General features: G+C 38.1%; 2 protein-coding genes and 1 non-coding gene across 3 annotated transcripts; 2 read left to right on the forward strand and 1 right to left on the reverse strand.

Annotated features, from left to right (window-relative positions):
• Positions 1 to 1480: 1480 nt before the first annotated feature.
• Positions 1481 to 17174, forward strand: LOC116250155 (AP-4 complex subunit epsilon). Its single transcript, XM_031623608.2, has 11 exons — positions 1481 to 2509; positions 3100 to 3285; positions 3477 to 3692; positions 3841 to 3951; positions 4744 to 4941; positions 5041 to 5172; positions 6131 to 6187; positions 6272 to 6388; positions 6671 to 6748; positions 13111 to 13254; positions 15606 to 17174. Exons 1-11 carry the CDS (start codon positions 1907 to 1909, stop codon positions 16716 to 16718), a joined length of 2955 nt encoding a protein of 984 aa, XP_031479468.1. The 5' UTR covers positions 1481 to 1906; the 3' UTR covers positions 16719 to 17174.
• Positions 17175 to 19268: 2094 nt separating this feature from the next.
• TRNAV-CAC (transfer RNA valine (anticodon CAC)) lies at positions 19269 to 19342 on the reverse strand. Its single transcript has one exon. It is a non-coding gene; the product is annotated as a tRNA-Val (tRNA).
• Positions 19343 to 19426: 84 nt separating this feature from the next.
• LOC116249944 (pentatricopeptide repeat-containing protein At4g14050, mitochondrial) lies at positions 19427 to 21674 on the forward strand. Its single transcript, XM_031623266.2, has one exon. It carries the CDS (start codon positions 19480 to 19482, stop codon positions 21340 to 21342), a length of 1863 nt encoding a protein of 620 aa, XP_031479126.1. The 5' UTR covers positions 19427 to 19479; the 3' UTR covers positions 21343 to 21674.
• The last annotated feature ends 1482 nt before the right edge of the window (positions 21675 to 23156 follow it).

Here is a 23156-nt window from a genome sequence, read left to right on the forward strand (position 1 = left end):
TTTGCAAAAGAGATGGAAAAAAATGTCCAGGTTGTCCCAATAAAGAGTTGAATATGTGTGTGTGTGTGAGAAAGAGAGAGAGAGAGAGAGAGAGAGAGAGTGAGAGAGGAAATGAGTTACATACATATCACTTTGATCTAACTTTGTGAATTTTAGGGGCATCTGGCACCAGCATGCTATTGTTTCATGTATCTGCACCAAAGCTTGTGACATGTTCATGGATTTCATGAATATACCTTGATGAATATACCTTGAAGTCCTTCTTTTGGATGATCATGTGTCATAGGTCCATAGGATTGAAAAAAGTTATTTGAAATTTTACTCGTTAATCAAACTTTATGCAGGATTTAAGCTCAATAGTTTTATATGGACTAAAATTAGTAGGATCCAATAAGTGCATTGGATTTTATCATTTTTTAGAACTTGCTAAGTTATAACAGAAAGCCTTCCCTAAAATCCAATTGTACCTGCCTGCCAATTATAAATATTGGTTGTCGAAGCCATCCATGAACACACACCCCTACATAGATTGACTATAAGTCATCCAATCGACTTGGTTAATAGCTGAAAAATGAAATATGTGAAGTTACTTTTTAATGTGGCAGACGATAAACAATAGTTCAAATAACATGTTGACCTTAAAAAAGTATCAACCAACAAGCTAATTAACCAGGTAAATCATAATCAATGTAAATTGTTACTCAATCTACGTAGCTTGTGAAGCCCATCAAACAAGTAGGACTGTACCGCTTAAAAATGCAAAGGTTCACATTCAACAAGTACTAAATGCATAAAAGGTAAAAATCAGAGAACCAAAAGAATCAAAATAAGACAAAATGATGAAGAAAGGAGCCAATTTATGTTATTACTGAGTTCTTGTTGAATGCTTGTCCTTGAGCTTCCCTTTGACAGTTTAAAAATTTGATTCAACAATGAAAATTTCAAAATCATAATTCTTCCTCAAAATGACCTGGAACCAAACTTCCAGGTTTTAGTTTCATACTTCCAAAAACAAAATACCCGGCTGTTTGTTTAATAATTTGATTTTTATTAAAAAATCCCTTGATTCTATATATATCAAACGCTCCTAAATGTCTCTGAGTCTAAATCCAATTCTTCGTTTCCAAAAAAGAGGTATGTGAAATCGACATGCCAAAACATCTGATTTTACCTTGCTTTGGTGGCTCCCACCATTTGTCTTGACGGCCACGGACAAAGAAAACGAATTTGTTGAACGGAGACGATGCAAAGATACAACACCGAAAGTGCTTTTGCACCTAACCTTACCATCGTCCTACAGTCCAACCAAATTTATTCAAATCCACATCCAAATCCAGATTCTCCTCAAATATCTATTGTCTCTCCTTTCCATTGATGATCAGATTCACTTTGCAGTAAGATCCAAATCCAGATTCTCATTAAACAACAATCAACTAAATCTTGTCATTAGTGGCCACAGGGTGCGAATGCGGGAGGAGTAAGAAGAGAAGCAGAGAACCAGAAGGAAAAGAGATCAATATCTGGAACAGAGCCAGCCCAAACCTCATTAAGATCTCAAAAATTATCACAAACCCGTTCCAGATTTCTGGCACTCTCTCCGTCTCGTTCCGCTCAGAAGAGAGAGAGAGCGAGAGGCATTTCACACGTCCGGATCGTGTCTGCCGCTAGACCCATTGTCCTCCTGGAGGACAGCCCAGATCCCAAATCCCCAATTGCTTTCTCCACCTAGTATCGGTCTCCCCACGTCTTCATCCTTCGCAATTTGGGTGTTTCAGAATTGAAGAGAACAGGCCAGATCGCGAGTCTCTTCTTTCTGCCTGATTTCGGCAGTTGGGGATTTCGGGGATCGATGAGCAGCGAGGGATTTTGAGGGCCTTCTCGATCGGAAGTGTATCGAGGGGAAAGAATGGAGCAACTGAAGACGATCGGTAGGGAGCTCGCGATGGGCTCTCAGGGAGGTTGGGGCCAATCGAGGGAGTTCCTAGACCTCGTGAAATCCATTGGCGAGTGTCGATCCAAAGCCGAGGAGGACAGAATCGTCCTCCACGAGATCGAGACCCTGAAGAAGAAGATCGCGGAGCCGGACGTACCGAGGAGGAAGATGAAGGAGTACATAATTCGGCTCGTGTATGTGGAGATGCTCGGGCACGATGCTTCCTTCGGCTACATCCACGCCGTTAAGATGACCCATGACGACTCTTTGCTGCACAAGCGGACTGGGTACCTCGCCGTGACCCTTTTCCTCAACGAGGATCACGATCTCATCATTCTGATTGTGAACACCATCCAGAAGGATCTGAAATCGGATAACTATCTTGTTGTATGCGCTGCGTTGACGGCAGTGTGCAAATTAATCAATGAGGAGACGATCCCTGCGGTGCTTCCGCAGGTGGTTGAACTGCTCGGGCACCCGAAGGAGGCGGTGAGGAAGAAAGCTGTCATGGCCTTGCATAGATTCTTTCAGCGGGCGCCGTCATCCGTGTCTCACCTCATCTCCAATTTTAGGAAGGTGGGACTTTCTTCGCACGATTTGCTAGACTTACACTTGCTTCCTAGAACTTTCTTTGTTGGTGGAATTTGACGGACATGGATGCCTGGTCGTCAGTATGAGACAATGTAGTTTTGTTTTATAATAGTTAGGGAAATAACTGTTTTCTGGTTTGCATGACATTCTAGATAGGAGCAGATGTTTGCTGCTCTAATTGTTTTTAAATTCCTTGAAAAATTTCCTTTCATACAACAATCTTCAGTTAAAGCATTTTGGCGGCTATCAGTTTGTCAAAAGCTCTTCTACTTTTGTTCATCGTGTCAATGAACGTGTCACTTTGGTTAGAAAATTTTAATGGTTAACTGATACGTTTTGTTCATAGTCCTTGATGTGTCTGTAGGAGTACGCGCACTTTTCATTTGCTTCACTACCACAAGTGCTGGATGGGTGTCTTTTCTGGCTATATTGGTTCTTTACCATTAGAGCAATGATATACGTGCTGTCATGAGCTACCATTTTCGTGAAAACCATTTATTTGAACATCTTTTAAACCTCTGATGGTTCTATTGATTTGTTTGATTAACTAACCGAACTTTTCCTTGTTCTTGTAGAGGCTATGTGATAATGATCCTGGGGTCATGGGTGCGTCACTATGTCCTCTATTTGATATCATTTCATCAGATGTAAATTCGTACAAGGACTTGGTTGTCAGTTTTGTGAGCATTCTCAAACAAGTAGCAGAAAGAAGACTTCCTAAGAATTATGATTATCATCAAATGCCCGCACCCTTTATTCAGGTTTAATTGATTCACTAGTTGAAAGTTTCCATCTTTATAATTTCATTGACGTGACTCTAAGTTGTAGATGCTCCCTCTCACGACGAGAAGCTTAATTGAGTTGTATACCAATGTTCATGTTTTTTGTATACTTTGGACACTCTTGACATATTGACAACTTAATTAGCTACGTGTTTTCTATTCTTTTGCAGATCAGATTACTTAAAATTTTAGCATTGCTTGGTAGTGGTGACAAGCGTGCTAGTGAAACCATGTATGCTGTACTTGGAGACATTTTTAGGAAGTGCGAGACAACAAGCAATATCGGGAATGCAGTTTTATATGAATGCATTTGCACTGTTTCATCTATTTATCCTAGTCCTAAGTTGCTAGAATCTGCAGCTGAAGTAACATCCAGATTTCTAAAGGTTTGCTCCATTCAGAATGAATTTGGATTCACTTAGTTATTTAAAGGAACCTGATATATTAGATGATTAAAGAAGCTTCATTTAAATGGCATTTCTGAAGGGGATAATCTTCAAATCCTTGACCTGTTTTGACTTGTGATATGAACAGAGTGACAACCACAATTTTAAGTATATGGGTGTTGATGCACTTCGCAGACTCATCAGAGTAAATCCAGATATTGCGGAGGAACACCAGTTGGCTGTGATTGATTGCTTAGAGGTGAATCTCCCGTGCTCCTTTTAAGTGGTTGGCTTGAATGATTTCTTACACACTACTTCATGGATATTATATTCCAAGTTCCAACATATTCTTTTATATGGTTCTATTCTTGAGAGAGTCGCAATCTTGTCAGGAGCATGATGATCTATGATGTTGAAGTTTTTCATCTTTCTCTGTCTTCTTTGTTGTTATGCCTTCACATGGAGTAATCGGTTTGCTTTTTTCTTATCATCGGACTTCTCCTACATGTCTTCATTTAGTTGTTTTGTGCATTTGGAAAACAAAAATAAACCTACATGATTGCCTTTTACTGTCAATGCCTTCTAATCTATATTTATGTTTGCACTTTGCACTACCCTTGTAATCTAATTCCTTTGTGATCATCAAACAGATTCAGAAGGTAACAAGAAAAGTAGAGGAAACTGTTACATTACAATTCATTTTGTTGAGGTTTTGCTTGTATTGTCTTTATTTGGTCAATTTTTTTTTCCCTGATTTTCTTTGACATACTCCACATCTGGGTAAGTATCAGTAGGCATGGATAAGAGTGGCCTTAAAAACCTAAATGCAGTATCACATGTATTTTGGTCTTATACTAGTTCCAATGTCATTTAGATTATCAAAGTATAGTGTATTTTCATGAATATCAGCATTCCATATTTCTAAATCCTCCTGGCACGTTTTTTTAGTATTTGTTGCTTTTCAGTCCTGTGTTAGGGGACGTAGGCCTATTTTTACCAAGTTCTTTTGAGGTTCTCATCATTTGGTCTTGATTTGGTTTTACTTGAACAGGATCCAGATGACACCCTAAAGAGGAAGACCTTTGATTTGCTGTACAAGATGACAAAGTCCTCTAATGTGGAAGTGATAGTTGATCGCATGATTGATTATATGATTAACATCAGTGACAATCACTATAAAACAGAAATTGCAAGCCGGTGTGTGGAGCTTGCCGAGCAATTTGCTCCAAGCAACCATTGGTTTATCCAGGCATGTAAAATTTGTTATTCAAGTACTTTCTGGTTTTCTTCCGTATGATTCACATTTATTCTTATCAAGAATTATATCTTTCATTTGTTTCTCTTGCAGACCATGAATAAGGTCTTTGAACATGCTGGGGATCTTGTGAACATCAAAGTAGCACACAATTTGATGCGACTAATTGCAGAGGGGTTTGGAGAGGATGATGAAGATGCAGATAGCCAGCTGAGGTCCTCTGCTGTATGTAGCTCTATTTCATGTAACATGCAATTTTTGTTTCGATATATTAAACTATGGGGGACACATGCAGATTTTTGTGACAAAATATTCCTTTTTTTTAATAATTTTACTGTATAAATGTGTTATCAGTGTTTGATTTTGTAACGATGGTCGGTGCGTCATTCTAATGATACAGATGAGCAGGTTGTTTTGGGGCTTGAATGTCAACACCCTTTATCTCTTAGTGAATGCTTAAGCCAAAGTTGGTCTAGTTTTTCCATTAGAGCACGTTCAAGGTGTCAATTTCTAGCAAGTGGACCATCCTGAACAAATCTACCGAGTTAAATTTGTTGTTGAAATTCCCAGTTTGTACTTGGCATGCAGCACGTGCTGCATGTGTGTGTGTGTGTGTGTGAGAGAGAGAGAGAGAGAGAGAGAGAGAGAGAGAGAATGGGAGGAACATAATGTAAGGAATATAGATTGTTAAAGTGGAAGCCAATATACAATATAGTTTTGATGACAAATTAAAACAGGTTTGACTGTTGGAGTGTTCTAGGCTTCTAGCATGTTCAGGTGTTGTCTTGAGAAGGGATTCCATACCAAATGAAGTGCCTTTGCACCGTAGCTTTTTCCTCTACGGTTCATTTCTCCTTTTGGAGATGCTATTGATGCAATTTTCTCAAATTCTGTGTTGACTCCTTTAATTCAAGGAAGCTTGGATTGTGTGGCAACCTTTTTATGTCTTTTATGTCTCTGCTGCATCCTGTGCATGTATGTGTGGACTTATGATATGTCATAGCACAGGCACGTTTATTTTCTAACCTATATGGTTCTAATTGCATTATTCATGCTTGTACATGCACTCCTTGTTGTCTTGGTTAAATATTTATTGTTGAGTCTTCAATATTTGTGTATAGATACATTTTCTTGTCTCTGCCTTTTCCATTAGTCTCACCTAAATACTTTCTTGTTGTTGCAGGTGGAGTCATATCTGCGTATAATGGCAGAGCCTAAGTTACCTTCTGCTTTTCTGCAAGTAAACTTCATTTTTAGATTCTTGATTGCCAATTTTTTTTGTTCTTTTTAAAAGTTTTACAATATGTTATTTTCAATTTCAAAGGTTATCTGTTGGGTGCTTGGAGAATATGGGACAGCTGATGGGAAATATACTGCTTCCTACATAACTGGGAAGCTGTGTGATGTAGCTGAGGCCCACTCAACTGATGATACTGTAAAGGTAGTGCTGCAGTTGATTTGCTTTTTCCAGTGGTACTTTCTTCTTGGGAATAGGCCTTTCTGTCTTGATTGAAATACTCAAACTTAGAACATGTACACTTAAAGATAATGTCTTTTTCATGTTCATGGATTGCTTTGTTGTACCAGTGACATAATATTTGCTGCAGTTCACTGGCAATTTTTGTGAGTAAATTTTGTTGATATATGAGCTCTGTGATGACTTATTTCCTTTTTTGCTTCTTGTTTTTTTCCTTTTTGGGGTGGTGTGGTTCATCTCTCGAAGGGTTATGCAATAACAGCTATCATGAAAATATGTGCCTTTGAAATTGGAGCTGGAAGAAAATTGGAACTGTTGCCTGAGGTAATCCCATTCTCGTGATTTTCTGCAGTTCTTGTAAGCCCTTATTTTTAAATTGAAGATAAATTTTTTATGTTTTTGCATTGGAAGAATAACTTGGACCATGAGTATTCTTCTCATAATTCATAACAATGCAATTAAGCTGTTGACCATCTGGTGTATCGGTATATCTCTATGCATATGATGTCAAAGGCATGTTTCAATACCTTGGCTGTTCCTGAGACAATTGTGTCAATGTGGATTATTTTGTCTTGTTTATACTGTGTATTTTTAATCACGTTTAAGCAGCCAAGGTTGCTTTGCTTCATTCGATCAATCAACTTTCTCAATCATGCTGTTGACATAATTAGGGTATTCCTTTTTTTTTTTCTGATATTACTTTCCATTCTCTGTACTTTTCTGTGTTTCCTTTATATTTCATAGTTTTGTTTTTATACTGATATTTTCTAAGATTTGCCTGGAAGGATGGAGTTAGGAACTTACAAAAGCATCATAGAATTTTTTTTTTTTTTTTTTAATTTGTGAGTTTGTTTCTTTTGGTGTACTTCCTGGAGTTGTTGCATATGTTACTGTTGTCAAGAATACGTATTGCAAGCAAGATGCCAAGATCATGTTTTGAAAATCACACTTTCAAGTCCCAACCATATGTCCAATGGCTCCAATCCATTGTCACAAAGATTATTGGTTTCAACGAAGAAAAGCACAACGAGAATAGGAAGTAAAGGCAAAGGACTGAATGAGAAAAGGGAAAAGAGCAGAATCTTTTTTTTTTTAAATGCGAAATAAAAATATTACTTTTTTATCTGTATTTTCTTGCATTTTTAGAAAATTTTAATATAATTTAAATTTTTAATTTTTCTTTTAATACTTTAGTAAATTGTGGATTATGTTCAATGCTTTCATAAGAAGATTAGCGGAAAATCAGACTTTCATATTTTTCTATTAATTTTACATTTTGTAATTTCTTAAATTCTTGAGGTTGTTCTTCTTAAAACAAATTTCCTTTTTAATACCCAAGAAAACTTGATAAAGTCCAAGAACAAAAGAATCTGGAGGTATGATGGATATTGTAGAAATTATAAATAATTCTATGGTCCATGTGATAACCATCTCTTGCTTCTCTACGTTTCCAAAAAAAAAAAAAGGCAGTGTAACCTTCAGAGACTGATCATCTCTTCCCACGTCAGACAGGGCGAATAAGAATAAGATAACTTGAACAAACTGCTTGCATCGTTGAGAGTCTGAAAGCTGAAACTACTGCCTCCCTCTCGAAGTCATGGGAGTAAGCATATTTCCGTATATTAATGGAGATTTGTAGATCTCAATAGTTTTGTGTTATGGTCTTTCACTTCTTTTTAATATCTATATGCTTTTTGCACCTAAAGGCTCAAAGCCAGCCCAATAAACAAAAAAAAAAAGGTTAAAAAGGACATGAGTCTTGTTGCGTCAAACTAAAATTTTGACACAGGTGATCTATATGATTCAGAAACAATTGTAGAAACTACAGATAATGTTTTAAATGTTTAAGAGAAAGGTTGCTTCCCACTAGAGATTCATAAGAGTTGCGTAAGCTTGGATCGAGCTTGCGTATGTTAAGCAGCAAAGCTCAATCTATGGTCCAGCTCACCTATCTGTTAATCTATTTTGGTAGGAGACAGCTTTGGTTAAAAACTTAAAACTTAGAACATCCACTCTATCACTTGGTACATAATACATGGAAACACTATTATATCATTTTTTATAATCAAAAGCATTGGCTTAATCTAGCTCAAGCTGGTATGATGGGGTTCAGCCATGCTCAAACTCAGAAGGCATGCTTACCGAAAGGCTCAAAGTCAGCCCAATAAACGAAAAAAAGTTAAAAAGGACATGAGTCTTGTTGCATCAAACTATTTTTTTTTTGACACAGGTGGTGATCTATATGATTCATAAACTATTGTAAATACAATTAATGTTTTAAATGTTTAAGAGAAAGGTTGCTTCCAACTAGAGATGCATAAGTTGAGCAAGACTCAGGATCGAGTTGTATAAGCTTGGATCGAGTTTTGTATGTTAAATAAAGAAGCTCAATCTATTCCTAGGCTCCTAGCCCATCTATTAATCTATTTTGATAGAAGACAACATAGCTATGTCACATAGGTAGGGGTATGGCTGCTGGTACGGGTTCAGACTATTTAAAAAAAACTTGGGGATGGTTATATATATATATATATATATATATATATATATATATATATATATATAACATACAATAAGAATTCAAACGAAATAACACATTCATGATTCAAAATTTATAGATTCTGAATAAGAAACTATTGAACAAAATATGAAAATGCAGCTCTGTTTGTGCTTCCTGAGTGTAAATGGTGTAAAGAACAAAACTGAAATCCTAAATTTTGGATAGGAAAAGACTGTCAACTTTGACCGAGTCCTAAATCAGACGGATACGGTCTCGGTATGTGGTCTCGGGTATGTTGACCGTATCCGGTACTGTTTGACCAGCACCCAAGAAGTAGTCAAGACAGTATCAGTATTAGCACCAGTGTCGTACCTGACCGGTACAGGTACACTGCCTTTACAGCAGTACCCATGTGACAAAGCAGCATAGGTTAAAACTTAAAACTTAGAACCTCCCTCTAGCACCTAGATAATACATAGAAACACTATTATCTCATCTTTTATAATCAAAAGCTTTGGCTGATCTAGCTCAAGCTGGAATGATCGGGTTCAGCCATGCTCAAACTCAGGAAGGAATGCTTGCATAAAGCTTGGGACTTCAATTAAACTCACTAAATTTGGCATTGATTTAATTCATATGCATCCCTAGTTGCATGTAACAACTGTTTCGTGCCTAGAATTCCTGCGTTGTAGCACAAGCTGCTGTTTCTATTAGATAGGTTAGAAGTTATCGCTTGGGTTTTTAGTGTGCTTTAAAGTTTAATTAACTTCACCTAGCGTTGCTATGAAAATTTCCAATTGAGGGCTCATATTTTTTTTTGGCAAGAATCTGTCATATTTCTGATTTTCCTTGCACAAACTGACAACTGTAAGATGGAGAGAGGCTTTAGTTCTCCAGTTAATGCAGGTTAAAGGCATTGACAGGTTGAGTGAAATAACAATAAGATAGTCCCTTTAATTAGTAAGTGAAGAAACACAAAATTAGTTAGTGAAGAAAGACTTTTGTGTTTAGGACAATACGAAAAGCAGTGTTGTACGATACGTACGATACGGGGCCGTATCATACGATACGATATATATCTTTTACAAAATACGAGACGATACACCCCTTGTATCGTAAATAGGGGTGTATCATGCCTATATCTTACGATACGTATGATACAGGCTGATTTCAAAAAAGGGGGGCTGGAACCCTCCTTTTTCGAGTTTTTTTTATAAAAACCCAACCCTTCTTCATTTTTAACTTAGAGATTGTGCTGTCGTGGAGGGAAATCATCGATTTCCATTGTTAAATCATCGATTTTCAAAATCAAATCATCGATTAAACCATGAATTTGTGCGTGGGTGGCTGATTCCCATTGGACAGAAAGATATTTTTTTAAATCGTGAAGATGAAAATGCATAAGAAGATGGAGATGAGGATGAGAATGAATATGATGAAGATTATGAATGAGAGTCCAGCGTGCTTTCATTTTTTATGTATTGACATTGAACATTTTCACAATTTTATTATCATCTTGTGATGTAATAATACATAACTTCTAAAACTTGTTTTTTGATGTGGTATTTCATAGACTTATGGACCTTATGACTTATGAATCTATGTGTTTTTTATGAAGAACACATTATTCTTGATTTTGACTGATTTTTTTATGAATTTTATGATTTTTTCCCTATTTTTTCTGATTTATTAAAAAAAAACGATACGATTAAGATACGTTACGATATTTTACGATACGGCGTATCTTAAAGTCAGACCGATACAACTTACGATACGCTTTTTACAACATTGACGAAAAAGTATAAAACATGAAGGGACAATATTAAAAAGCAGTGTTGTACGATACGTACGATACGAGATCGATACATACGATACGATATGTATTTTTTACAAAATATGATACGATACACGCTTCGTATCTTACGATATGGGCTGATTTCAAAAAATGGGGGCTGGAACCCCCCTTTTCGAGTTTTTTTTTATAAAAACCCGGCCCTTCTTCATTTTTAACCTAGAGATTGTGCCGCCGTGGAGGGAAATTATCGATTTCCATTGTTAAATAATCGATTTTCAAAATGAAATCATCGATTAAATCATTGATTTGTGCGTGGGTGGCTGATTCTCGTTGGGAGGAAAGAGGTTTTTTTAAATCGTGAAGATGAAGATGGAGATGAGGATGAGAATGAATATGATGAAGACTATGAATGAGAGTCGAGAGTGCTTTCATTTTATATGTATTGACATTGAACATTTTCACAATTTCATTATCATCTTGTGATGTAATACATAACATCTAAAACTTGTTTTTTGATGTGGTATCTCATAGACTTATGGACCTTATGACTTATAAATCTATGTGTTTTTTATGAAGAGCACATTATTTTTGTTTTTTACTGATTTTTTATGATTTTTTTGATTTTTTTCCTATTTTTTTCTGATTTATTAAAAAAAACGATATGGTTACGATATTTTACGATACAACGTATTTTAAAGCCGGTCCGATACGGCTTAAGATACACTTTTTACAACATTGTTAAAAAGTATAAAGTTCACATGTTCTAAAATGCTTGCTTTAATTTAAGATTCTTATTAGAGAGCGTTATTACAAATATTGGGATATCTTCAAAATGTAGCAAGAAACAAGAAACAAGTGAAACAAAAAAAAGGAAAAAGAATGTATTGCGATACTTTGAAGGTACTGCTAAAATGAAGATATCACAGATTTTTTGTGAGATTTTTAAGAAAAAGAACTTTTTAATGCACTTTGAACTTTGTTGTTTCTTATAATACTTTAATAACTATTTTATATGTTTATCAATGTTTTCATAAGAAAAGTAGATGACTCGGAATTTCATATATTTTCTCTATTATGGATATGCATTTTTTTCTTGAATTCCCAAGTTTTTAAGGTGAAAAACAAAATCTTCAATGATCGTCCAAAAAAAGCTTCATATAAAAACCCCGAGAGTAATAGTTTTATGATGCTTAAGAGTTCCTAGACAAATGGGGGTTCTATCAGCAAAAACATAGACCCACAAAGTCACCATTTTGTTTTATATTTTATGGCTAATCTTATTTTCAATGTCTGTTATCATGAAAGAAGCAAATTTTCAGGAAAAAGGAAAAGAGTTTCTGGTGACAGGAAAAGATTGTGATGAGATCTATGATTACGATCAAACTATATCTTTATTGATCTTTCAGGAAGTAAATGTATTAGCTCATGTTTCATACTGACTTGTATATGTGTAAATGTGGACACCCAAACATTTGATCTACCAGATGTGTTTACGGTCAACCTATTTTACCATGTTTGAAAAGTTGACATTTTACTGTATCATGAAGTCAAACTGTTGATATAGCAGAGAACAGCAGGACACAGTTTATGAACATGGGATTGCTTCAGAAGATGACCCAAAAATTGCAGTAGCCATTGATTTCAGCATTCAAGTGATGGCAAATAAAAACTTGAAATTTTCCTTTTGAAGGTTACATTTGGTTAAATGAAGAGTGCACCACCTTAACACGCTTCTATGTGCAGCGTTACAACCCTAGTCACAAACATTATTTTGAGGTTTTTATTGGTGAGGTTTTTTTTCTCAGCCATTAATCAGAATTTTCTTTGTAGGTAAAGTATCGGGAATGTGAAACATAAAAAACTAAAAATAAATAAAAAAATTAATTTGTCATGTCATAATTTTTTTAAACATTGGTAAGAATTCAAAATAATTATTGAATGTAAAAAACCCAAAAATATTATGATATATTAAGAATTTTCTTCCAAAAAATCATGATATTACGCACAGTAATTTATTTGGCGAGATTTTCAAAATATTGCATCTCCTTTTTTTTTCTTTGTTCTTGTTTCACTTGTTTTTTGGTGCGTTTATCATGACAATTTCACAAATATAGCCAACATTATGACTGTGGTTGGGACCTTTTTAAAGGATGAAAACTATACTAATTTGTTAATTCTTTTTTCTTTTTTTTTAGCCTGACTAGTTTTCTTGTGATTGACATTCTGCAGGCATGTTAATGAATTCTTTCCAATTATGTGTGAATGTTGCCTAAATATATGATCACTTGATCTGGTTTGCAAGGGAACGAGGCCTTTTTGAATGTCATAGTGATCCTGTCATCCTGGCATTCCATGTTTTTTAATCTTATTTATCCCACTCTTGTGTTGCAGTGTCATGCTTTAATTAATGAGCTATTAGCGTCACATTCCACTGACCTGCAGCAGCGTGCATATGAGCTACAAACTCTGCTTACATTAAATATGAATACTGTTGAGAGTGTAATGCCATTTGATGCAAGCTGCGAAGATATTGAGGTAAGCACCAATTGAACATTCTTTTCTCATATCAATTGGCTATTGCTGTTCATTTTCATGGTATCTGATGCGCCCATTATATAAGTAAATATGCATTTCATCAAAAAATTTGCCTAGACAAAATAGTCCACGTCAGGTGTCACAAGGCAATCACTATATTCTTTCTCAGTCTTTCGAAGTTCTTGTGACAGATAGGGTCCTTTTTTATTTGGAAAAGCTAGGTTGTCTTCAGTAGTGAGTGCTACGGGACATCTGTGACTATCTTTGAGTCCTATTGTTTTTCTATTATGTTTGTGGAATGTGTTACATGTCTGATGGTACATATGTTGCCTTATCTGATCTCTTTGTCAAACTAGAGGAATTAGAAAGAATGGCTTAAAATGAAAATACAATTCAGGAAAATGAAAGATCAAAGTTAACATCAAATAACTTGATCCAAGGCATGTATCTTAGGAAAGAGACAACAGGAAATGTATGTATGGGTTTTGGAAAAATAATTCCTATGACTTTGGCTTTCTACTAGCTCATATGGACCCATTAATATTACCAAAGCGAAGCCCATAAAAGGTGACATAACTTTGTTCTTTTTTAAATCTATGCTAAGAAAACCGATCCCATGATGGAAAAGGTGACCGATGGGATTATGTTTTTTTGAGGAAAGGATTTCTGTTGGCAAATATGCTTTCAGTTGTTTCATGCATTTAGCACAAGCTAGTTATTGAATGCAAGTGCGGAGAGGAGAAAAGAAAAAGCAAAAGCAATTGCCATGAAAAGTGAGATGCTACCATATGTGGATTGTAAATCGAGAAACTAAAAACTGAAAGGTTTCTTCTTGGTTAAAGAAAATGATTGAACTAATTTCTCTTTCTCTTTATTCTCCAAGATAACTTTGGTATACTTTCTGTTGAAATTGGCCCTGTTTGTGATTGTTGTGTTCATGTAGACGACAACTTTGATTCAGGTGTTCAACCAATCTGGATCTGTCCTTTTTGGGTGGTAATAGTTTTCAGCAGTTTGTTGACAGGTTCATTTCTTGTTTATCTGAATGTGTCTCTGGATCTGATGGTCCCATATACATATAATTCCGACTCCGTAGATGCTTAAACAGATAGCTGATTCAATCTAGGTCTGAAAGTCATCTTGATTTTGACAATGCTACATTCGTTATGTCTGATATGAGGGTGACCTCTGGTGGTGGTCTTTCTGAGATGCCTTGAAGTGATATGGAACTTGATGTCGATGTGCGACTGAAGTGTGTGAGATATGTCGTTAAGCAAGTTCTAGACAGCATCTAGGCGGGCCAAAAACACTAAACTGAAGAAGAAGAAGAAGAGAGAGTTTTACAACTTTCTTTTTCTGCTTCAGTTGGACATCTTGGTGGCCCAGCCTAGTCATAAAAGGTGGCTGGAAGCAGAGGATTGTGCACTTTTGACTACATAAAGTGTAACTAGCCAACTTAAATGAGGACAAATTTTTTCTGTGCTCATTGAATCGGCATGGTTACTGACCGAAGCAAAATAGGGGGAATAGATTACTGCAATTTGTTTCACAGTAGTCCATTGTCATTGAAGAACATTTTGCAGGTTGCATATTACCATGTCAACAAAAAACTAGTCAAGTTTGATCCTTTCTAGAAGATATAGTAATTCTCTATTGTTAATAGTAGAAGCAAATGTGAGGGTGAAGTAAAATTCAGAACAATACCAAATTGTATAGAAACGCAAAGCAAAATGCCGCATTGCAAGGTATTCTTATCAGGTTGATGGATTTATTTCTTGATTCTTGAATCCCCTAAAACTATGTTGTTGCTTCTGTGATTTCTTGGCATAATTGGTCTCCATCCATTCTTTATCTTATGTTGCAATGTTGTAAAACTTGGCTCAATTGGCCTACTCAAATAAATCAGCGGCAAATTTATTTGATAAGTCGGGCTGATACAATGCTGCCACAGGTATTTACTTTTTTTTTTTAATTTTTAAATTTATATTTCTGAAGTTTTTCTTTTTTATTATATATATATCTACATTTATTTTTTTAAATGTATATAATAATATTATATGCTGAATTGGCAGACTGGCGGGTTGAATTCAATTTTGATTTAACATTACTGGTTAAAGCTGCATGTATCTTGTGAAGCTGCATGCTTCTATTCATGGTCGTTTGTGTTATTCCTTGGAGAGCATTATTTGTCCTTAAAATATCTTGTGCTGCTGTATCTTTCATTGATATTCTGTTTTGATCGCATCTGTTCAGAAGGGTCACCTTTTTTTTCCTCTGTAATACTCTTGTTGATACTTCATACCATTTTCCATAGCAATCTCAAGGATTTATTTTCATGTTTCTTGTCACAGGTTGACAAAAACCTTTCGTTCTTAGAGGGATTTATCCAACAAGCCTTGAAAAATGGTGCCAGTCCTTATGTTCCTGAGTCTGAGCGGTCTGGAGTTGCTAGCATCAGCAATTTCCGGAATCAGGACCATCATGAGACTTCAGCTCATTCTCTCAGATTTGAAGCTTACGAGGTTCCAAAACCACCGGTGGTGCTAGCACATGCTTCTCCAGTCACTCAAATGCCTTCCACTGACATTGTTGCTGTATCTGATTCAATGACTTCCAAGGAAGATCACCAAGCCTCTGCACCCCCAACTATTCCTGATGCTTCAGCTGATAGTGGTCTTAGGCTTCGACTTGATGGTGTACAAAAGAAATGGGGACGACAAACTTACTCATCAGCAGCTCCATCAACTACTTCATCCAGCAGTCATAAAGCAGCCAGCGACATCACACATTCTGATTTATATGTATCCAGCAGCTCCCATTCAAGGGATCTCTCATATGATTCAAGAAGACAGCAGCCTGAAGTCTCAGCTGAGAAGCAGAAACTTGCAGCATCTATATTTGGGGCGTCTTCAACCAAAGCTGAAAATAAAACACCAGGTGGATCAAAAGCATCGAAAAGCAGCCATGCAAGAGCCGAAAAAGTACAGTCTTCAATGGTGGTTGCTTCATCTGCTGAAGCTCCTACTGGGAAAACTATTCCTTCTCAACCTCCTCCAGACCTTCTTGATTTGGATGAGGACAATGGACCGAGCATTAACACATCAGCTGTTGAAGATCCTTTTAAGCAATTGGAAGGCCTTCTTGCTCCACCCGCGGTTCCTCCATCTGTCAAACCTGATGCGTCTCTTGCCCCCACTCAGGCAGTCGATCTCATGGCACTGTACTCCGACGCACCAACTGCAGGGCAGCTTGATGCAGTTAGTTTATCTTCAACCAATATGGATGCTGCCTTCCTCAAATCTGGTCCATCTGACGATAACGGGAACTCTAATGGAATAACTGTGACTATGGTTAAGAAGGGCCCATCCACACAGGATTCCCTTCAGAAGGATGCACTTTCTAGACAGGTTGGAGTAATACCTTCAGGCAGAAACCCACATCTTTTCAAGGATTTGCTTGGCTGAACTGTTAGTTGACACTGCAGCTCTATAATGGTTGGATGTGCAAGGCATTTACATGTTCTTGCATCAGGCTTCGGTCTCCAGTTTGAGTCGGTTGCTTGAGGAGTTTGTTTGCTTTGATCAAGAAAACATTCAGAGCATGGAAGGAAAAAATCAAGTGTTGGAATTTGCAGAAAGCATGCTAATGCTCAGAGAGATGCTCACAGGCTTATTTCTGGTAGTTGTAGCCTGATACACGGGGGCCAGAACCGGAAATGGGAGATGTGGCATGTACAAGTCGGACTTGAGTGGAAGTTTTGCACGAATTTCTTTAGTAGATTGATTATGCGGCAAGAGTTTTGAAACCAGCCCACTTGGTTGTATAGTAAGTTAATCTAAGGGCCTCAAAATTCTTTACTGTTGCATCTGTTATTGGGACATCTTGAGCATTCAGCATGAGTGAAATAAGCTGTTTAGCAATATCATTAGCACATCTGTGCCCATGTGAGTGCCAAACTGTTTGCATCTGGTTTGATTAGTGATAAGATCTGGTAGGATAGACGTGGCAACGATGAACCAGTAGTGAATCAGGTTGACCTGAGGGTCCATGATCAGCCAAGGGATTGGCTTTGGCTGGTATGTGAGAGATCCAGCTACCTTTTCGTGTCAGAGGAGATGTTTGGGAAGCAGCATGATCAGGTAACGAGTCTGAATAGGCGTTCTCCTTGTGCCACTTCCAGTCTGGATCTAATATGATTCTAACCGATCTAATGTGTTGAATTTGGTAATGATCATGTGATCTGATGCTGGTTTCCTGCTTGGTCTATCTGATCATATGCTACCCGTATATTGTTTCTCATGTTCATGCAAAAGATCTGGGGAATGTAGTTAGTAGTTTGTGCCTATGCAGCTCACCATGAACTTGATCATGTTTGGAGCATGTTTCAAACCCGCATGGCGAATCTTGATGTCAGCTTTATCTCAAGTTGGGGAATCCTAACTGTGATCCTAGATACTAAAAACCTAGTATTTTCTTCAAATTTCAGTAACCTTCATGATCTATCAGGCGGCTTGCGCCTGTCTTTTCTAGGCTTGGCTATCTCAAGCTTGTGCTCGGTTTAGGTTGAGAGCCCAGTCTGCTTACTGCGGGTTCATGATTGTCCGTCTAACGAACTCATCAGGGTGGCCAAAGGTAAGGTTTGAATGATGACCATCGTAGTTGATATAGGGTCTCCTTGACATTAAGAACAGCATGTGTGGGTGTTCAACTAATCTGTCCCAAATTATTCATTTTACACTCACTAAGGTTTTACACCCAAATATAACCAATATAACCAGGGATTGATGAGTTTATGGAGGATCCAGAAATGATCAGTAACCCCTTGTAACCAAACTGTAAACAATAATGTCTAGAACTATGGTTTAGTAAACTGGGGTCTCGGATCAGGTTGGATTTAGGCATTACACATCGAAGTAATCTCAGTACTAGTTTGATCGACGATCAGATCTAGATTTGAATGCACAATTTTGACACCTAAATCAATTTCGTTCGTGCATGGGGAAAAAAAAATTGGGTCGTCAAGCGAATTTTAAATGAAGAGAAAAATAAATCAACATATAATTATATATGAGGAATGTATTGTGACTAAGAATTTTGCTTGAACACTGAAATTCAGAAAAATAAATTATTGGAATGCCTAACGATTTTGTCTGGGAAGGTGGGCGTCCAGCAGGGGATGCAAATGGATCGGACAGATAAGGATCAGACATATGTCTTAGTTTCCAACAGGAAAAAAGTTTGCAAAACGGCCCACTTTAGTTCCGATCTATTTGCATCTCCAATGTTTAGATCAGCTTCTCAATAGACATTCACAACTCGAGATGTGGTTATCCTCTGGAATTTCAGATATTCTCAGCAGAGAAAAAAACAAAAAAATGTCTTCCCTTTTCTCAATGAGAAATTTTTTCTCTGTGAATTTGGCAGTGATACCCCTAGTGAAAGTTTTCCTGTGTACCAAATTCAGATGAAATTCTTCTGGTTTAGAAGGCAACTTGTATGGCTTCTCCAAGTGTTAACTTGAAACTGTGAGCTTTTGCCCTCTTTCTTCATAGTTCTTGCACATCGTGCAACATGAAATGTCTCATTCCATGAAAATTTTCATACTACAAACGAGCGTTTAAGGGTTTGGTTCGCCCCAATAAGTTGGGTCACATTTAGAATAGCAAAGTTTTAGAAGTTCAATACTTTAGATGTCTCTTTTAGCATCTATTGCTAAGTTTATGCTCAAGCCAGGAAGATGTAAAAGGGAGACATTATCCCCATAACATCCAACTGAAGCCTTCATTAGGCTTAAGAGTAAAAACCTTCAAGTGGATGGACGCTGAAAGTTTGTTATTCTCACAAGCATCTATTCCCAGCTTTTGAAAAGATTTCAAGAGAGCAAAAGCATCTCCACAAAAAATCGCCTCAAACTTTCCCATGCAATAAGATGTCTGCGTAAAATCGGGTAAAACATTTCCATTGAAAATAAATAAATAATTCACCCAAAATCGACAGAAAAACAGAGTGATGATTGTCTGAGCCCGGGTTCGAACCGGGGACCTCTAGTGTGTGAGACTAGCGTGATAACCAACTACACCACCCAGACAGTTGTTGAAGACCAGCCACGCAAAAAGTAATATAAAAACACTCCTCAACTTCCCGCGCGGAGTTTCCTCGCAGAGAGTGCGCATTAGCCATTAGGCCCGCGCTTTTCATCCTTCTCCATGGCACTCGGAGAGAGGGATGAGTCCTCATCTCCATGGCCAGCAACCGCTCAACTTCGCACAGATCATCAACCTCCTCCGGCTGTCCGCAACGACGCAGAACCCATCTCTCGGCCGATCTCTCCATGCCCACATCATTAAAACTGGCCTCCATAATTCCTCCCGTATGCCGAACACAACCCTCATCGGGATGTACGACAGGTGCGCGCTCCTCCCGGAGGCCCGCCAAGTATTTGACGAGATGTCTCACAGAGACGCCGTCTCCTGGGCTTCCATGCTCACCGCTTACACTCATTCCGGCCACGCCGACCTCGCGCTGACTCTCTTTGCCTCCGTCTCCGCAGCCGGCGGCATTGAGCTTGACGACTTCATGTACGCCACGCTCGCGCGTGCCTGCGGTAGCGTAGCCGCGTTGAGGCAAGGCAAGCAGGTGCACGCAAACTTCGTTACTTCCGACTGGTCCCATGACGATGTCGCGAAGTCCGCCTTGGTCGACATGTATGCGAGATGTGGGTGCGTCGATGATGCTCGTGGCGTCTTCGATTCTATGTCGAGCTGGTCCTACGTCGCCCGGACGGCCATGATTAATGGGTACTCGAGAAACGGGCGTTTTTCGGATGCCATTTGTCTCTTCCAGCGGTTTTCCGACCGGAACGTGGTTTCCTGGACCGCCCTCATATCGGGCTTCGTTCAGAACGGTGATGGTTGTGGTGCGTTTTCCCTTTTTAACGAGATGAGGAGCTATGGTGTTGCGATCGACCCATTTCTCTTATCGTGCGTCGTTGGTGGTTCTGCTAACATGGCGGCGCTGGAGCTGGGCAGACAGTTTCATTCTCTTGTTGTGAAATGTGGGTTTGAGACGAGTATGGTTGTCTGCAATTCCCTTATTGACATGTATGCGAAATGCAGCAATATCATAGCGGCAAGCAAAGTGTTTGATATGTTGCCTCAGAGAGATGTTGTATCTTGGACGACGATGATCGTTGGCTTGGCTCAACATGGGCGCCCCGAGGACGCGTTTGATTTGTTTCGAGCAATGGTTGATGCTGGGATGAAGCCCAATCAAGTGACCTTTGTTGGCTTGCTATATGCCTGTAGTCATGCTGGGCTGGTCGAGGAAGGCCGCAGGATTTTCAGTTCAATGAGTGAAGATCATGGGATTAAGCCTGTGCTGCAGCATTATACATGCATGTTGGACCTGTTGGGGCGAGCAGGGCTCCTCGATGAGGCAGAGGAGGTTGTTAGAAGCATGCCCATGGAGCCTGATGAAGCCTCGTGGGCCTCTCTGCTGAGTGCTTGTCTGAACCATGGAGCCACTAAAATGGGAACTAAAATCGCTGATCATCTGCTCAATTTAGATCCCGAGGACCCATCGACGTATATTCTTTTGTCGAATGCATATGCTGCTTCTGGTATGTGGGATCAGATGTCAAAGGTGCGGAGGTTGATGGCAGCAAGGGATGTCAAGAAGCAGCCTGGTTATAGCTGGGTGGAACTTGGCAAGGGAAGTCATGTTTTCTATGCTGGAGATGTTTCACACCCGATGAAAGAGGAGATATTGGCTCTGCTTGGTAGATGGCATGTGGAGATGAAGAAAAGGGGCTACGTTCCTGATACGAGCTTCGTGTTGCATGACTTGGAGCAGCAAGAGAAGGAGCAGCAGCTGTACCTGCACAGCGAGAGGCTGGCTATTGCATATGGTTTTATTAAGGCAGCTCCTGGAACGGCCATTAGAATCGTCAAGAACCTTCGCATTTGTGGCGACTGTCATACCGTTATCAAGTTAATCTGTAGCATAATTTGCCGGGAAATCATCGTAAGGGATGCGACACGGTTTCATCATTTCAAAAATGGCAAATGCTCTTGTGGAGATTTTTGGTGACTGGTCATGAGGGTTGTTAGTTTCTGTCTCTGCTGGAAATGCATGAGCAGCAGCACTAACTTCTGATGCTAACCTTTGGCCAACGGAGGAACTGTTAGTTCAGTCTACTGATCCCATACGATAGAAAACTGGAAAGCTGTCATGACCTCGTTTTCAATCATTTTTCTTGTGGCTGCACAGGGAAATGCCCAATAACCTGAATTATCCTATGCAAGACTTTCTGTGTAAATGTAATTCTAGAGTCTCTGGGAATTGTAATCAAATTAGTTACCATCATAAACGTGATTTAACAAAAAGGAAGTCCTCGTCTTACTATAGTGTGTTTAACTCAAGTTAAATCTAAGTTCAATTGAATCCAACTGAGAGTAACATCCTTCTTTCTCCAAGTAAATAGCTAACCTAAAATCCCTACCTTGACAGTCTATAAAGAAACTCTGGCATACTCAACATAATCCTATTGATAATTACATCATAAACATTAAACATGCTCTAACAAAAGGGAAGCGCTCTTCTTACTATAACCTGTTTTACTCAAGTTGAATCTCGTTTCAGTTGAATCCAATTGAAAGTAGCATCCTTCTTTCATCAAGGTAAATAATTAACCTAGAATCGATATTCGATAGTTGTTTACATGTAAAATTTTTCATCTTTTTTAACACATAAAATTTTTCAGCTTTAACATATAAACCGTGGGTGGATTTAGAGAGACAAGACTCATCCTGTCTATATGGATTCGATCGTTCTTGATGCCTTTATTAGGGTAATCAGGCCAAGGACTTACTGAACCTTAAGTTATCTAATGATTGAATGCCATTGGCATCCTAAGTACAATAAAGCAAATGTGCCTCAGGCTTTTCAAAAATGTTGACATAAATGTATATAAAACTCAAAAAATTAGGGTTCATGAATAGGAGAGTACATAAATAGTAAATGTGCTGCCCTTTGTTCATCCTAGACCCATGCAAACAAGGATCTAGCACAGATGATTCATGCGAAATAGGAATATACATGATCAAGACTTGGACTTTTCGGGGTTAGGGTTTTGATGTGGTCATATTCTGAACTTGTTTTGATCCAAAGTTTAATATAGATTTAATATCTAAATTAGATTCCAATAAAGATCCAGTTCAAAATTATCTTCTAAGGTTTCGAGATCCAGATTTCAGAAGTTCATCTTATCTGTTCATGAGATCCAACATCAAGATCTAAATTTGATGTCTAGATCCAAATCCAACTTCATTAATTAAGTTCCAATATTTGAATTTAAATATCTATAATTTGAGTTTAAGAGATCCAATATTATAAGTGAAATCTATCCTCATGAGACCCAACATTGAGATCCAAAGTACAATATTAAGTTTCAAATTCTTGTGATTCAAATCTATTCTTAAGATCTAAATCCCAAATCTAGATCAGAATCATGATCCAAATCCAAGGTCCGAGATTCAACATTCCCAATTCGGAAGATCAATTGGTCTTGTGATCAAGGTTTACCTAAGATCCAAGTTCTAAAATCATGATCCAATTTTCAAATTGACCTCCCAAATTTACAGATCCAAAATCCATTATCCAAATCCATACGACCTAGATCTAATTGATGTTCAATATCATCATGATTTGAATTGGTTAAGTATAAAGGATAGGTGGGTTTAAGTAGAAGTGAGCATCGGGCCAGGTACCCAATGGGTCGTGGGGTACTTGGCTCAACTCAGGTCGGGCTTGGGCAACGCAATGAACCTGTCGGGCCGAGCTAGACAACCTTTCTTTCAGGCTTGGCCTGGCCCGACAAAATAACGGGCTGGGGCTTAGGTAGT

This window comes from Nymphaea colorata, chromosome 3 (assembly GCF_008831285.2).
Source record: "Nymphaea colorata isolate Beijing-Zhang1983 chromosome 3, ASM883128v2, whole genome shotgun sequence".
NCBI classification, from domain to species: domain Eukaryota; kingdom Viridiplantae; phylum Streptophyta; class Magnoliopsida; order Nymphaeales; family Nymphaeaceae; genus Nymphaea; species Nymphaea colorata.

Bases quoted from the DNA above. Each gene is read 5' to 3' on its own strand.
- LOC116249944 (XM_031623266.2), top strand. From the start codon at position 19,480: ATGAGTCCTCATCTCCATGGCCAGCAACCGCTCAACTTCGCACAGATC.
- LOC116250155 (XM_031623608.2), top strand. From the start codon at position 1,907: ATGGAGCAACTGAAGACGATCGGTAGGGAGCTCGCGATGGGCTCTCAG. The intron at 3,952-4,743 runs GTGAATCTCCCG...TTACTTGAACAG, and splicing joins CTGTGATTGATTGCTTAGAG to GATCCAGATGACACCCTAAA. The intron at 4,942-5,040 runs GCATGTAAAATT...TTTCTCTTGCAG, and splicing joins GCAACCATTGGTTTATCCAG to ACCATGAATAAGGTCTTTGA.